Below are 17,545 nucleotides of genomic sequence, written 5' to 3'. Positions count from 1 at the left end.
TATGGCTAAAGCTCCCAGGGGCACTTCAAAATTTAAAAATTTATGTCCCATTTGCAGAAGCGATTTAGGCAATTAAGAACCACAAATAATTAAACTCTGCAAAGAAATGGCAGGCTTAGTGCCTCTGCAAGCTGCAACGTGCATTCATTAGTACTGTTTGCAGGGTTATGGTAACAACAAATAAAGATACCATGCAAAAAGGCAAAGTTATTGTTGTGGGAATAGGAACTTGGGCATTTAACCAGTATCTTAATTGTAACATTGCCTTAAAAGACAGATTTGCATTTCCAACGGATATTATCAATATAAATAATAGAAAGCTAGTCTAGGCCACTTCAGTAATAACTGTGTAAATAAACTAAATCCTGCTTAATAAACTGCTTTCCATTTTGCAAAGCTTAACTGTTACTTTTACCAAGAGTAAAGTTATCACTGCACAAAATACTTGTGACCAAAGGGAAACTTGTTGACATATAATCTTAGTTCTTAAATGTTTTGCTAAATAACCTTATATAGACTTCTCCTGCAATACATACTTACAACAGAGCTGAAAATAATTTTTTGTTGTGGAATTCTGTAATAATTTGCTACAAATCACTCAAAGCGCTCGAACAGATCCTTATAACGTTTTCCTTTTGTAAATAGGCAATCTAAAGCTCTCTCTCAGGGAATTATTCCGTCTGCAATTGCCTCTGTCCAAGGCTCTCATTTGTACTTCCTATCTCCAAACATACGCATAGTTAACCAAGGCTGCATATGGTTCAATATATCACAGCAAAGAGCAGAGGGAAGAATTCACTCAAGGGGGCAAAAATACCAGTGTGGGATGAAAGGGACAAAGACTTAAGTGTGTATACCTAACAAACAGTAGAAAGTAAACTCTTCACTCTGAACTAAAACCACTTTGTCAAATTTTCTTCCACAACTGTGACTGGGAGGGAAGGAAGAAATGAAGAGTTAGTCTCCAAGAATGCTTTAGACGTCAATAAAGTTAAATTTGTTCAGTTAAAGCGCTTCATTTATTTTTTTTTATCATTTTCCTGTATTAAATTAAGTTTCTAACTGAATTGGGGCTTTAAGATTAAAAACTTTTGTTCCAAAAATTCAATATATATTTTTTAACCTACAGACACTTGGGGGGTCATTGAACTCTGTGTTTTACTCTCCATATCCACAAAACCAACGTTCACAGTCCTGAAAAAGGCACTGAAACAAACTGTTTCCAAAGGACTGCTTTGGTGTTGACGAACATATAATGTTACTCACAAAACAGAGTGGAAATGTTAAAAAGGAGAACGCAACAGATTGAAAAAATGTACATTAAAATGTTAAAACCCAGCTTTTTCTGAAATGTGAAAAAAAAAAAAAAGCTGGACAGTTCCAACAGATATTGGCTCACTAAAATGAATTTGTATCTGAGATACCAACTAGAAGCAACTGAGGAAGTAACCAATATTGTAGAGCTCAGTCAGCCATATGCCCAGCACTTCACAAAACTAGCTTCTGCACACATAAAAGTCCACTCAAGTGGGAGCAAATATGTCACTCACAATGTTTTTTTCTGGATGCATCAAAAGTCAGTGCTGAGGACTGTGGAAGGAAGTGATCTGCAGAACGCGGCCCAGTGGGAAGGGAGCAGGCATAAACAGATCAGTTTGAGTCAGTTTCCCAGTTTCAGATCCCATGCAGCCAAGAAAGAGAGAAAACTATATGTCTCAGGAGATGCTCCAAGCATTTTCAGATTTTGAAATAAGTTACCTAGGAATTTCGCACCTTGTTCAAACACTGTAAATAAATTACATACATGAAGAGGAATTTAAGAATAAAGAAAACCAAATTTATAAAGGATATGAGGTATTGCAAAGAGCTGAGCAAAAACATGGAATGATGATCCCCAGGCAATCTGCCAGGGAGCAATGTATGTCATGATGAACTGCAACTTCTGCAGCAGGTCCCACAGCTGGAAAAAAAAAAAGGGGGGGGGGAAGAAAAAACATGGTGACTTTTTAGGCACTGATATAATTTCAATACTAATATAGGCAAGTGACACTTAGAACCGTGACCTGGAATAAACGTGAGATAAATTATATTGCATTGTTAGTTTTCATGGGCATTAAGGCTTTACTTTAGTAAGGCACACAAGTATATTCTTCATTTGAAATTCAAACTTACAATGAGCAACTTTTTTTACCACCATACTGAGAGGTAGCTCCCAGATTACCTTTCCCCAAAAGTATGTCTGCTTTAAGTAGAAAGTAGGAAAACAGGTTCTGATATTTGCTGCGTATATCACAGCACCAGTCAGATAGTTACAGGAGAAGAGATTCCAGAAGAAAGTGGATATAGCGAACAGATGATGCTCAATGAGCAACATGTGTGGCTCTGTACACGGAAGTCAGACTTATTTCTCAAGAACACAACATTTTCATTTGTTGAATCAATGGGAGAAACCATCACTATCTATGTAAGCATATGCTGGGCATTAACCATGAATTGTGGCTGCATTTTCAAGATCAAACCATCCTACCTTATAAACTTTGCATTAATATGAATTTTTATTGGTTGTGTGGTACAAATTGAAAAACACACTGAATTTACTTTTGCTTCCTGTAAAATATGCTTGGTGCTGCAACTAGCAGTTTCTGATTCAAGAATGATGTGTACTTATTCCCTAGAATACATTTTTTTCCTGCCAGTTCTCTTGGCATCAGGCCAAAACAGATCTTATGTCTCGTCTGCACTGAGCCATCAGATTAGTATTGCAGAGTAGGTTCCTGACAAACCGTCAGGAAAGATTTGGCCATCAATGGACATTAGCGCTCAACACACAGAGAAGCTGACAGTGAAACAGGAGTATATGCAATATTTCAAGCGTATATAGCTATATGTTGCATTTCCTAGAGTAAATTTTTAATTGAATTAATAAGAAACAAGACATTGCCAACGTCCTGGAAGACACTGAGGCTACATCAATACTTGTATATGAAATGCTTCTAGAGAGTGTTCCCAGGCACTGGTATTGTGTATGTTGTCAAATTTCCAGAAATGTCCCTAGAAAGGTTTTGCTCTGGCCAAGCCAGTACTCTTCCAAGCAATCCCCAGGCATCCTTTTGAATGAAAGCCCTCCGTGGTCCATTTCCAGGTGGCAATTCCATACCTCAACCTTGCATACAGGCTGTGAGAGTTCATTAGCATGGACACAAGCTTCCCCACGACAGCTGGCCTCAGGGACAGAGCATGGTCCTAGGCACTCTTCGTTTACCAGTACGTTGGCAGTCAGAGAGGATGCACCTTCACTGGCTAACTCATTTCATCTGTCCTTAAGCTACAACCTCCAAAGTAACACCGGGCCACCTGTAGCCATATCAGCAACACACTTACAAGATGTCTGATTGAGCTCCTCTATGAATTGTTGTAAGTAATTGCAAATGAATTGGGAGGGAGGTAAGAATGACTGATAGCATTAATGGGATTTGGTCTTTGTGCTACCAAAGGATCACAGAAGCAGCTGCCGTGTCATGCTAATTCCAGTTCTAACTGATAAACCTTCCAGCTGAGGTGCAAGCAGTGCTTCACATGCTTTCTGTGCTTTGGCATGACTCAAGTTGGGAGCAATATGCAGAACACAGATTATGTTAACTTTGCACAGGCATACCATTTAAAACCAGCAAAACCCTGATAAAAACAAGCTGTTATGATGTCTTCAAGGCACAGCCTGGTTACCCCTACTTAGATTGAGAAATTCACATCTTATCATCTTTGTTTCCTCTCAAAAATACTATCTGTGACTTGAAAAATACAACTTTAGATAAATGGAACTGAAACTAGAACTGACTTTTATTTATTTGAACCCTGTTTAGCAGGCTGTGGGGTTGCTTTGTTTTGCTTAATTTTTATTTATCTGAAATGTCTGAATGAAAATCTGGGAGAAAAATTGTATCTGCTGAAAGATTTAAGCGAAGGGCTGAAAAAGCTAATGACTCACATCTGAAACCTCAAAAATTCAAAACTGCAGCACAACCCAGCAAAGTTCTGCCTGTTACAGATTGAAATCACAAAGCCATAAATTACCCCAGCTGTGGTCAAAGCTCAGGGTTCATCAAAAGGTTTTCAAACCTCAAATAAAATTCAGGTTTTGCGTTTGCTAGGAAACCAAATCCAGGAGGAGACTCTTCTGGCTCCTTGTTCTGTTATATTCGTTTTAATCATTCTTTAATATTTACACGTTCTTGCAAAACAGGCCATGGAGCCCAAGTTCCCTGTTGCTTTTAACAAATCTGACTATTTCTACATTCACCGCTGCTTGAACTCGCTGTTGCTTCTTTCAACACCTGCCTCTCGGCTAATGTTTCCACAAGACAGGCAATGGAGCTCATTTCCATTTGCAAAAACATGAACCTAAGAAGAGCACTCTTGTGAACCTCTCTTGGTTTTTGAGAGCCTTATGACACTGCACCTAAAGGCCTGGAAACGTGTGATTTTCAAGGTGCTGCTTTCATTAAGAGTTGTCAAGTGTCTCTATTACCTCTTAAATTACGGCTTCCAGGGCACATTCTGCAAAACACCTTAAGGGTAACGTGTCATTAGCATTTTACATATCTAACTATGCTTGTTAAAGATGATGTCACCTAGCAGCTACAATATAGAGATTTACGAAGGGAGAACTTGGCTTTATATTTTCACAGAAAAATATGTTGTTCCTTATCAGTTTTACCCAATTTACTACATACTTTCTCCTATATCTGACATAGGAACTCCAAAGATTCACGAAGCTCTATTACTTTTCTCACAGAAAGAAACTGAAGCTGCTAAAAACTGCCTTCATAAATAGGAGGAAGCTGATCCTCAGAAACAGTCATTCTCTTATTTCAGCTACAACTAACTGCATTTCAGTCTTCAATAATCATAAGATGCTAGCTTAAGAGGAAAACATTCAACATCTTTTTTAAATTGTCAGAAAGAATTAGGATTAGAAACAGTTAGGAAAGGCAAAGCACATCTGGAGTTGAATCTGGCGAGGAAAGTGAAAGGCAATTGGAAGGACTTCTACAGGTATATCAGCAGCAAAAGACAGACTGGGGAAAACACGGACCCGCTGCTGAATGGGGCAGGGGACCTGGTGACAAAGGACATGGAGAAGGTGAAGGTACTCAGTTGCTTCTTTGCCTTGGTCTTTACTGGTAAGACTTCAGGAACTGCAGGCCCCTGAGACCTGTGGAAAGCATGGAGAAATGGGGACACCCTAAGCACTGAAGGATTAATTAAGGGTACATTTAAACAAACTAGACAAAAACACTTCCATGGGACCTGATGGGACAGGTCAGTCCTCCTGTGATTCTGTGAAATACGCAATTTATCCTCAGCAAAGTTTTGTCTGAATACAGATAATAACTTGCTCCTGAGGGTGTGAGATGTATTTTTAACAGTCCTAGATACAAAGGGGAAACCTTCCCTTCTAAAGTGAAGGGGGGGGATTAAAAAAAAAAAAAAATCTGTGCTGAGTTTTAACCCTCTCTTTATAATGATTTCCTTAAACATGTATATATAAAGATTAATTTTTCATTAAGACTTCTCCCTCCCAGTTTAGGATGATTTATATGAGAATACTTTTATTAAGCCGTCTCAGATCTTCAATGTTTTCTACAGTTCAGTAAGCAGAAAAACGATGTATTATTTAGGGGACATAAAGTTCCAATAGTCTTAGATATTGTTACCGATGTGACAGTTTTGCACAGTGAACAGTTTTTAAGTCTTCGATAAAGAGTTTAAATTATTAGTATACTCAGTGAATTTAAGCCAGCACATTCCCGCTACTGTCAAATGAAAGTGCAGAACGTGCATCTTTCTTTTGTATTTATTTTATGTGGATACACACATTTTATCATTTTAATTATCCTTAAGTTCTCTATGAGTTCTGAAGCCTCTACAGACCTCTGGCACATTCTACATATCTATAAACAAAGCAAAGGCAAAGACTTATCTTCTCAGGATTTCTTTTAAATCTGGTTATTCTTACTTAACCAAATTTAAGTAACATCACAAACCAGAAGTTAATGTTAGGATGTATTAAAAAAAAAGATTTTGGGAGTCTGAAACATCACTAAAATACGATCTCCTTTACTCAGTTTGGTAGCTTTCAATAAACTAGGCAGAGATTAACACCTGAATTTAAATGACACTGAATGTGAGATGGAGAGCATGCAATGCCTTCAGCTTTTGGCATCTGTTTTTGGCACCTTTTTATCTGTTTAGCATCTGTTGGGATTCTGTGTAGGCAGATTCCTTGGCAATACTGGGACTAAATAATGCATAAACATTAACATTTTTTTGCTAAGCTTGAATTTTGCTGTGCTTTAGAAAAAGTATATGTACAAATTGGTTTTAAACAAAAATAACTGTCATATGCGTATGGCTATATACTCTACGTGCAACACAGAATTGATATAGAGATTAAAAAAGTTAAATGCAGAAAGCAATTATTTCCCACTTTGAACAGGTATTCATTTATATTTCTGTTTAGATCCTAATAACTTGAGACAGATTTGAAGTCGGATTCTCAGATGCTAGGTGGGTATTTAGTTTTTCATGTTAAGCTAGTTCTGGTCAATTGATGGCTCCGATCCTTGGAAATAAATTCTAATATCTACTCGTAATATTATTTTTTGGTATGTCAATAAAAATTAAGATACATTACAAGGGAAAAGTTGTAAGTATGTATGAGTTTAGGGATACGAAATTAAATTTAAGTGGAATAATTTTATTCTAGTTCATGCCTTTGCTTTGCAAATCATTGACTTACTTCCTGGTTTTTATTTAATGCCATTTAAAACAAACTTCACCTATGAAATCCTACAAAACAAGACTTACTGGAAATATTAAAGCTTTTTAATGCTTATGTCTTAAGTCATTGTGACATTATGAACAGCACTATGTTTGAGTCTACAACAAATACTTTCTAGGCTGCCTTTATTTGCATCTCCTTACAGACATTTGAAGCCTTTATATCGTGGGATTTCAAGATCATTGTCTAATGCAACATATATAAGAGGATCAAAATACAATCAGTCCAAGGCTCTGATACCAAACCTCGGAGGGATACATTCCTGAAACACAGTGTTCGACACTTAACATCAACAGAGTACAAAATAGGCATGTTTTAAACAGTTTGAGTAACAAGGCTCAGAAGCCTTACATTTGAAGTCAAATGTTAGCCATCAAGGAGCAGTAAGTATGATGAGGATTATGACAATAAGATGATGATAAATCCTAACAGCCCTGGATCTGCTCATGGCAGAGGCTGCTTTTTCCAACACTGTTGGCTGACAGCAAGAGCCCAGGGAAGGAGCCTGTGGTACTGTAAGAAACAGTCTCCCATATTTCCCGAGGTGGGCAAAAAGGACAAGATCAGAGCTAATCGTCTTAATTTGCAGAGGCCCAGACAAGCGAAATACATCAGCTGGGAGCTGCACTGATACAGCCTCTTCAGTGAAGTCTTCATAGGCATGGCTCCTTCCAAGACTGCATCTTCCTAGAAGTTTTCTTTACTAGAAGTGGACGTAAAAAATGCAGAGAATAAGTTCTGTGCTGAAGCACCAGATACTCAAGATTTCTTTTTCAGCACCTGCATCTACAGATACAGAACACATCTCTATCAGCATGAAAGTATGTGAATATAGCCCTCAGTGTGTAGTGAGCCAGACTGAACCCAGGGAGCGGGTGCGTATCTCCCTGCACCCCTGACTGCATTTGTCTCATCCTAAAGAAAAAAAAAAAAACACCAAAAAAAGAGAGAAAATGCAATTTGGGAATAGTGTCAGGAATGAAGTCTGACAAGGAGGTCAGTGATGGAAGGCTGAATGAAAAAAATCAATTAAACCATTTCTCCAATATTAAAATGAAACATGAACTGTACGGTGCTCAAGAGAGTTAAGGAGTCTATGGAAAATACCACTGGGATTATCCTGTCAAATATCAGATGTAGCCTTGGGTATTTTACTCAGCAGAAAGTGTCTTAACAGGGTTTATATGCCAGATATCAAAAGTTGAGGAAACAGCTGTGAGCCAAGAGGGTGCAGCTGATTAAGACATTGGATTTCAGTATGCAGGAATTGCAAGAAATGGATTAAAATATGAATTAACAACTTCATGCCAGAAGCTTTGAAGTGAAATATCGGATTTAGAGAAGGATGAAAAATCAGAAGGGGACAGGAAAAACAGTGTGGCTTTTGACTTATAAGTACCACCTAAATCAATCAATGGGACATGCCAACTAACCAAGAGTTTTATTGCCACAAAGGCAATAAAAAGATCCAATAGGTTAATTACTTGACTTCAACAAAGCACCAAGAAGGTCAATGCACTTGGTAGCACTACATCGTAAAATGAAGGAAAATAAGATGACACGCATAATTCCTTTCCTGTCCAAGCAATTGTGTTGTGGATGTTGAAAGTTAAGCCTGATCAGCACAGGTCTGGCAGGTTGCTACAAACTGGCTGTCTTAGCTGGAGTTACTTTGGCATAAAGATCATCTTTCATAAATGTGTGCCATTGGATACTATGGCAGAAAGAAGCATAGAGAAAGAGAAAAATTCTTATAAAAAATAAAAAATGCAGATTCCTTATTAGCTGGAAAATGTATTCTGGGGAAGAAGAAAAAATACCAGACAGGGAAATTGTATTCTTAAGTGAGCTCAGCAGGGGTAAGAGTACTTAGGCAAATGAATTCAGTGTTAATGAAGGCAAATTTAACAAGCTCTGGTTCTTTGATTATTTTGCCTTATGCATGAAGACAAATTCAGAACCCTCAGAGGACTTGACTATACGAAAATATAAGGTGATTTCATATTTTAGTATTGCTAATTAGTTCATCCACACACACAAATTAAGAGGCCATTAAACTGCCTGCCAGTAACATACAAGACACTGTAAAAGATAAGAAGTTGTAGTCCTATACATTAGAGGGTTAACAACACTGGGTCTTATCATTCCCATCAGGATCTACATAGTAGATGAGCAGATCAGCGTGCAAGCTAGGGGTGTCTCCTTCTTTAGGGCTTAAAGGAAGCTACATGGCTTTGGAAAATATTGCAAAATCAGGTATCACTCCTCAGTTGAAAGAGTTACTGGTGAAAGAACCAGTTTACACAGTTTGGCATACAGGAATCTCCAACACGCTGCTGGTTGCTCCCAGTAGTGAACAGACTGACAAAAAAAAAAAATCAAATTAGTTTTTTTGCAGTAGCCAAGAGCATACTACAGACAGAAGCATCCCCATTTGCACTACCAAGTTGTGGCGTTTGTTGTTTTTTTTTTTTTTCTGTCTTTGCTCCTTCAGCTCAATATCAGCACCACTTGAGGTTCCAAAAGCGGTTCAGGCAGACACTATGAGCCCTCTCCACCAGCAAGATTTAGAGGATGCCCATAGCACCGGATGAAATGAAAAGCCACATCTTTAAGAGAACACAGAAAAAGAGCTGGGGACAAGCCTTGCTCCGAGTATCGTTGTTAACAGCCGGTTCCAAATCGATATCCTCACTGTTGGAATTATTTGCATTCGTTTCTACTTCACACTTTACAATACATGTTCATTCTTGAATGGAACAGTTGTTACTCTAGACATCCTTTAAAAGCAGCTCACACACGTGCCAAGAAGGGCAGTGGTGGGCACATTCCTCCTTTTCTTTTTCTTTTTTTTTTCCTTTTTTTAATCGCGCTGAAGAAAGATGGACTAGATGAGCTATGACATATGCTCTCCCTCTCATATATGTGCTGCATGCCTTGGGTTTACCTCAGTTAAGTATTGTCAGTAGACAACAGAAGGGTGGAAGAAAGGTCCATTTTTTCATCATTCCCAAATAGTTTATTCTTTCCATGCCCCCAAACTAGTTAATATTTCTACATTTTTTATCCTATTACAGAAAAAGTCTTAAGAGTTTTTCCTAGTGTTACAAGTCCAGGAAGAAATCTCTTAAGTCCTGTTATATATTCCATCTGTGCTGTGCCTCTGAAGAATATATTCTCAGTTATTTGTGGGTTTCCATTTTCAACGAATATGAACATTCTTATTAACCTTTTTAGTGACACCATCTCCTAAAAAGCCCAGGGAGAACAACTAACTTATTTGAAAAGTTTACATAGAGTCATGTAGACCAGGAAGACTGTCTTGATTATCCAGTTTGACTTTCTGTAAAGCATTACACCCACAGTTTTTGAATGAGCAATCATAGAATTTTAAAAGGCCACTCAGCTCTGGTTTAAAGAAGATAGACAGTGAGAGTTTTGGACAGAAGAATCCCAGGCTGTAGCCAAGGAGACAAACTAAGCTGGCTACATGGAGAGTCTCAGCATAAGAAAGATGGAGAAGTTCTGTTCCACTTGAATTGAAAGCTGCAATCATTCTTAAAAATAAATAAGAAAGTCTTTCCTAAATGTTTATCTTGCTCCCTTCCCACGGCAATTTGAAAGACAAAACAGCACACTCTGCACACGCCTAATCAACTTTTAGCATTAAGTTTTCACATTCCGCAACTTGTCAAAATGTAAACAGCTAATGATTTTTAAAAAGAAGTGAATTAACCATATCACATTAATATGTCCTGTGATGTTAAAAAGACCAAGAAATCCAGGCTGATTAAAAAAAATCCTCAGGAATAGAATTGAATAGACTTTCTTGTTCTCTGTGTTACCCCAGTGTGGGTGGCTTGGCTATTTGCAAACAGAGATAAAAATCTGTGAGCAGCAATTCGGACTTCCATGCCTCGACTTGTTCAGGGAGCAACATGCTCCTTTGGAGCTTCTGATTTGACTAAATTACATTAAATCAATAGCACAATGGGGAAAATGAGGGAAGCACAATCAATGAGATATTCAGAAATATTCTACCCAACATTATTAGCAAAGTTTTATTCAACATAATCTGCTTCAAGAGTCACTAGTGCAGTTGTGAATGTCTGTTGAATTTAGATGCCTTCTTTCCCAGTGCCTGGCAGAAGAAAATAAATGCTTACTACCGCAGTGCTTTGAGAGCATGCAAATATTTTTTTGTGGGGTAACCATGCTTAAAAATTACCATGACTAAGGCCCAGTGCTTCTAGTGTTCCCTAATTCAGATGGTGGTAAGTTGACACTTATTCAATGAGTAAGCAGGAATCAGCCATGACTGTGTAATAAGTTCTGCATAGCCAAAGGTGATGGTAATAGAAACTATTTCAGTTTTTGTTTTTCTTTTTATGTTTGCAAATATTTTTAAAAATGACCAAACTATAGACAGACAGAATCTGTGAAGACCCATAAAGCTTTGAGAAACAGAAACGGATGCAGCTTGCTTAGGGCCTATAGTATGGAATAAGCACACATCATCTTTATCCTCAAGTGACCATATCCTTTACTGAGGTTCCACAATATTGAGCTAATAAAACCTCAGACCTTAATTAGGGTAAAGAAAACTTATGCCCTTTATGATTTGAAATTAATAGGGCTTTAATTGCTATCATCTGCAATGCTGTTTTTTTAGATTGGCTTTAATGATCATTGTGTAACTGTGCATGTACTTCTGTAATATAAATAATTCAACCATTTAATTTCTTTTTTTAAAAATGGAACAAGGACAAGTCCACTTGATGAACTAATGACCTGCAAAATTTCAGGTATTATCAGATACGAAGAAGATGGCAGATCAATGTTAAAACTACATTTTCAAAACACATCTGTAGTACAAGCTTTCAGCCTAGTACAGCAGTAGTTATTCTAGCAAACATCTCTGCGTAATTTGGTATGCATCCTTCGTTATCTTATTTGTATTGCTATCACTAGTCTTTCTACTGTAAACAGTAGCTTCAAACCACCCAACCACCTCCCAAAATGCAACATTGAAAAGCCTTTACATCTCTCTCCCAAAAACATGCAATAACCCACAACAGTATTTTGTGATATGCTCACAAGATAAACATTTTCTAAAGAATTAACGAATAGTGAGGTTTTTCAATTCTGGAGTGCTAATTTTTTGATCCTCTACAGAGGCATTTGGAGAATGAGTTTTAGGACTAAATAAGCCATTATCCAGACACGGGAGCTCCACTGATGCACATCACTGACAATCTTCTCTGGAGATAGAAATGCACCCCTCGCTCTAGGGAACACAGTAATGCAACAAATACTGAAAACCACAATGCTACCAACTTCCATATCACTTTCATTGCTCATCTTTCACTCCAAGCTTAAGAAATTACTGTAACCCTATTTTAGGATGACAGAGCATGGGGCAGGGGTTCTTTTTAAAGCAGGGCTTTGTATCTCTTCTGCTCCTTTTCTTCTGCCCTCCCTCCCCAACCATTGCCTCCTCACCCCAGCAGAGAGACAGCAGAACAAGTCTGAGGGTTGAAGGCTTGAAGCAGGTGAACCTCCTGCTGGACTGTGGTCCAAGAGTTCAGAGAAAAGAAAGAGCCCAAGGTCCCTCACTGAGTTATTATTATTCCTCCCTTCCCCTCCTCCCTTCCTCCTTACAGCAGCACAGAAATAAACCAGGAAAAGCATTTAACCTCTGCTTCACTCTTTGCCTGAACCACAGAATGGTTCGGGTTGGAAGGGACCTTAAAGATCGTCTAGTTCCAACCCTCTGCCATGGGCAGAGACACCTCCCACTAGACCTGGGAACTCCCAACATAATGCCAATAAAGTGGGCCTTTCCTTAGGAAGCCTGAAACTTCCATGTCTTTCTCCTCTCAGAAATGAAGTGGTGCTAGCTGGGTCATACCCACACATATAGGAGGAATATTTTAGAAAAAGAAGCCAAACAAACAAGCCTAAAAAAAAAAAAAAAAACAAACCCCAACTACAAAGACATACACCGCAGAGTTACGCCTGGACAAACTGCATCACATGTTATGGCAATCAGAGACCAACAAGTTTAAAAAACAAACCAAAATACAGAAGAACTGATAAAATCTTTAAGCAAGTTTTCAATACTTTTTCATCTTTCATCAAGGTGTGAGTTAAACCTGCGTCTTTCAGTGAAACAGTATAGATAGCAAATCAAGACAGGAGTCGATCTGATACAGAAAGGTTTGGGTTTTTTTTTTATTTTTAAAGTAAATTCGAGTAGTGCACGCTCCAAGAGTTAATGACGTAAAAGAGAGGAAGGAGCTCTGAGGTTAAGGGCAGCATCACAAGGATAACAGACTGAAAATAGGAAAAGAAAAATGTTAAGGCTGACATTAGGAAAACATTTATTATCATGAGGATGATTAGATAATGGAATAATTTCCCAAAGGAAGTTGTTGAGTCAAACACTAGAGGCATTCAAAGGAAACCTAGATAAAAACACCAGGCGATTGATCTGGAGGGCAGCCCTGCACTAATGACCCAAGAGGCTCTTTCCAAATCATTGAGGATTCTCCTCTTGAGGACAACAATTCTGAACTTTCTATAGCAACACGTGAACAAAAAGTAAATGCAAAACATTGCACAGAACCAGAGAAGGGATCTAAACGGAACTTTGGTTTTAGCTTACAGGTTTTTCCCTCTATAGTACCAATAATCTATGTCTATATATGCATTAATTTCTTCCAGAAAATCCTACCACATATTGATTGACACAGTGACACTGAGAGCATAAATAAAGCTATGAAATATATTTTCCAAAGAAATGACAGGGGCTATAAAACTTGCCTTATGAAACACGATGGACATCATGAAGAAATCCAGCAAGAAGTTTTCTGAAATGTCTCTGTAGTCAAATCGGAAGAAGATTACAGTAAAGCTCAAAGTAACAAACTGATTAATAGGATTACAGAATGAAGAGCGGAGGAGTTTCATCCCAGCAACTGTTATCAGGATAATATCACAGCTGTAAGAAAGGCAAAAAGAAAAACCTAATCAAGTCAAAGTCATAAAGCACTAAATTACGAAGCTCTTAAATACAAATAGTACCAGACGTATGTTAGATTGATATCTAAATGTACGTGTCTTATTGATTTCTGATATTAATCCTATGTTCTTTTAATAATCACATTTATCTGACCCATGTGCGACTTCATATTTTTCCCTAATCATTATCACACACCTGTAATTTGTAGTAAAAAAAAAAAGAACTCTGCACTAAAAACAGTATAGGCCATTAAAAACCAAGAATCTAGAAAGGATATTTTTATATAGGTCTCAAAATAAAATTTCAGTTTCAGAAACATCTTGGCATATCCATAAATATATTACTGTGATTTGAAAGAAATGCCTTGAACCCACTCCAGTTTTTTTATTCATAGAAATTTCACTTGATGACAGAGTTTATAATTATTCTCCTAATTTCAATATACTCAATACCAAAATTCTGGACAGAAACACCCATAGATATGAAATGCTTGAAATTCTTACCATTGTTCTTGATTGGAAGGCCACCTATTCTATATAGTAATTAATTCATCAATTGTGTGTTGCATCTGTGTGTTGTAAAATGCATGCAGTCTGCATTTTACTCTCCTTTATTATATTCCAGAGAGTGAAATTAAGATGAGAACTCTAAATAGTAAGTGACGGCACAGAAAACCAAGAAGTCCAATCTTTAAAAATTAAAGTGCTTGCTGCTATATCTCCAAGAAGAATACATGCCTTTTTTAACTCTCCAGAAAACTACACAGCTTTCTGTGTAAGAAAAGAAAATACAATTATATGAGAAGGAAAGATGGAGGTAATGTGTTAGGACCCCTTGAATGTAAAAAAAAAAAAACCAAAAAAACAAAAAACAAAACCAACAAACAAAAAAACACACTCCAGTCTCTGGATATATATCTGAACTTAGAGACTTTAGGATGTTCACATTTTGAGTTTTGTTTTTAAGATATTTTACAGAATTAGAAAGATGGTCTTGCTTGACAGCAATTTTGACTTCTTGATAATGCAGACTGTTCTGGGGGTTAGATCCTAGAAAGGTCTCAGACACATTAATTTTTAGATCACTTTGGTAGATGGGCATTTCCCCTGAGATGAGACACAGTACTGGGCTCCAAACCACGAACGCTTACAGGGTTCTGTATTTTATCCAACAACCACTTACAAACACAGGAACAGGGTGAGGAGCAGGAATTGGAACACGATTCCCCTCTCCTAGAAGAATGTCCTTACCACCAAAGCAGGAGGACTGAAAAGCAAACCTCCCATAGCCTGTACTTTCCTGGCAAGTGCTTAACAGTTGGTCTCTTGTTAAATGAAGCGGGCAACACCACCTTCTCCATCATGGTTTTTAAAAGGAAGGAAATCAAAGCAGTACTTTGTAAACTCAATCCTGATCGCATACTGGGGATGCTGCAAAAACAGTTCTCAGTTCAAAACCTTTGGGTTTCTGAGTTCTAGCAGGACAAGATAAGAGACGAGCGATTTATTCAGAAAGTTCTGGGCATGTTCAGAAGTATATCTGAAGCCTCATAATGAACCATCAAGTCAAATTCAGGAGTATTTAGCAGTATTAGGTATCCTCAGAATTTTCTGGCAGTTGAACAGCTCTATTTGGATTGCAGTTTTGCACATTGATGCCCAAGAACCATACTAGATCTATTCCCGAAAAGACAACCCAAACCTAATAGACACATAGAAATAACTCCCTGTTAATTGAGAGCCAGGTGACTCCTGTTAAGTAAATTAAGCACATTCACTTTTTGAGAGATGCATTGTTTTTTTGGTGCTGGTGAAAATAGATGGGGACTTCAATGCGTAATGAGTGACTCAAAAGTAGGCCAGGTATTTGCAAAATGCATGGAAGGTTGTCCTCCATCCTGCTGTGAACCAGGAGAATACCTGCTGCCATGACTGACACTTGACAGGCCAGAAAACTCTGAACAGGTTTTCATCATTCTAGCAAGGCTCATAAGTCTGTACATTTCCAGGTTGATTTTATGTGGCATTTATTTATTATTGTGTATCTTCCATAATGCAGATGCGACTTTATTTCAGTGCAGGTCATTCCAAAGGACCACCAGGACATCACTGTTGGAACGAAATGCCAAGCTGACCCTATTTCTCACCTTGTCAAAGCTGTTCTTTTCAATTTGCCTCAGATTTTTGAATGGAAAAGCCTAGCAACTAAGCTAAATAGATTCTGAAGCCACTAGAAGCCATCCCAGTGTGTCCTGTATGAACTGGTTGGATCTCACATTCTTCTTGCAACATTGAGGAATTTTCACAGGGAAAACTTACAGATCATAGAGCAAAAGGAAGACTTTTTCCTCACTGGATCTGTTAACATGCGGAAAATTTCAACAAAAAAATGCCATTTTATAAAGTAATGCTTTCAGAGGTAACAGAAAATAATTTGCTCATTATCCCTCTTCTATAAAGATATTGCCACACAAGATGCTTTTTCTGGGGCCTTAACTCCCAGCAGAGAGAAAGGAAGAGAGAGAAGGGGGGCTTATTTCTGAAGCCGCTGTGGCAGGTAACACGGGCAGGCCTTTCAGCTTGTCAGCATGGGTCCCATTAATAACCAGCGCATCAGGGGCTGGAAAGCTCAAGCAAGCTCCTGACTGTGAAGGAGCTGTTCTGCCTCCTCAAGAAGCAAACTGCTTCAGTCCTTTAAATCACAAAGCAAGATGAAGCTTCTTTAAAAAATACCTTCCAATTGAGAAAAAAACTCCAAAATTAAATCATGCAAAGCATACCACCTCAGACACTTTCAGACACAGAGCGTGAGAGTGACCCCTTCCCTTCTCTAAGGTATAACGTGGTCTGATCCATGGGCAGTAAATAACTAAGGAATGTTCCAACAACAGAAAATGGGTATTTATGTATTAAAGCAGAGAAAGTACAACCCTCAGTAACACTGTATATGTAAGGAAGAAGGAGAATCCAGGATCCCTCACAGGCTTAAAGAGTTGAGGAGAAAGAGGTAGGATCTGAGGATGAATGCTTTTGCACATGGCATTTCCACAGTAGCTGTAGGGGAAGCATATTAAAGAGGGGTGCCAGAGAAGAAGGGATACTGGGAGTGTCGTGGATAGACCTCAGTTACAAGAAAAAGGAGAAAACACAGGTTTTAAATCCAAGGTGATCACACAGACACAAAGGGGATGGGGAAGGGAAGGAAAGGATTGTCATGGTATTCCCCTACAGGCCAAACAATCAGTGGCAGACAAATGTAATTACTTTCTTTAATCTCAAGATTTCTGGGGGACTGACTCACTACTTCTGAACACTTGAGGGAGGTGATACTTTAAAGTGCAATCCAGCTTGGAGGAATGACTACGTAAAAATAGCACCTTCCTAACCCTGCATATTTGCTCCGTGCATGTATTCAGTCACGTCTGCTAACTAGTGACAAATGACATTTTGATTACTTTTTAGTTCTCGCAGCCTTGCAGAACCAAATAGAGGGATGAGTGCGGAGTCAGTTTCACCCTGGACAATACACCTACACTCCTGAAGCACCTTGGCCTTAGCATCTCCCAAGTGCTTGCGGGTAAAAGGTCATTGGGGAACTACACCGGCTGTCCCTGAGGATTCTCTCAGGAAAAGTACTTGTCTGGGAGGAATATGCAGAAAATTTGACTAACACCGTAGTTC

The 17,545-nt window shown here is 38.3% G+C and overlaps 1 protein-coding gene across 1 annotated transcript in view; it reads right to left on the bottom strand.

Moving 5' to 3' along the window:
• PCNX2 (pecanex 2) overlaps nucleotides 1-17,545 on the bottom strand; it is a 160,992-nt gene that overhangs the window by 59,498 nt on the left and 83,949 nt on the right. Inside the window, exons 21-22 of the mRNA XM_054196782.1 lie at nucleotides 13,667-13,844; nucleotides 1,850-1,960 (exon numbers count right to left, since the gene is read on the bottom strand). Coding sequence (XP_054052757.1) covers nucleotides 1,850-1,960; nucleotides 13,667-13,844 — 289 coding nt within the window. The remainder of the gene's footprint in view (nucleotides 1-1,849; nucleotides 1,961-13,666; nucleotides 13,845-17,545) is intronic.

Source organism: Rissa tridactyla, chromosome 3 (assembly GCF_028500815.1).
Source record: "Rissa tridactyla isolate bRisTri1 chromosome 3, bRisTri1.patW.cur.20221130, whole genome shotgun sequence".
NCBI classification, from domain to species: Eukaryota; Metazoa; Chordata; class Aves; order Charadriiformes; family Laridae; genus Rissa; species Rissa tridactyla.
The sequence above is the reverse complement of the archived record's forward strand: the minus strand, read 5'-3'. Positions and strand labels throughout refer to the sequence as shown.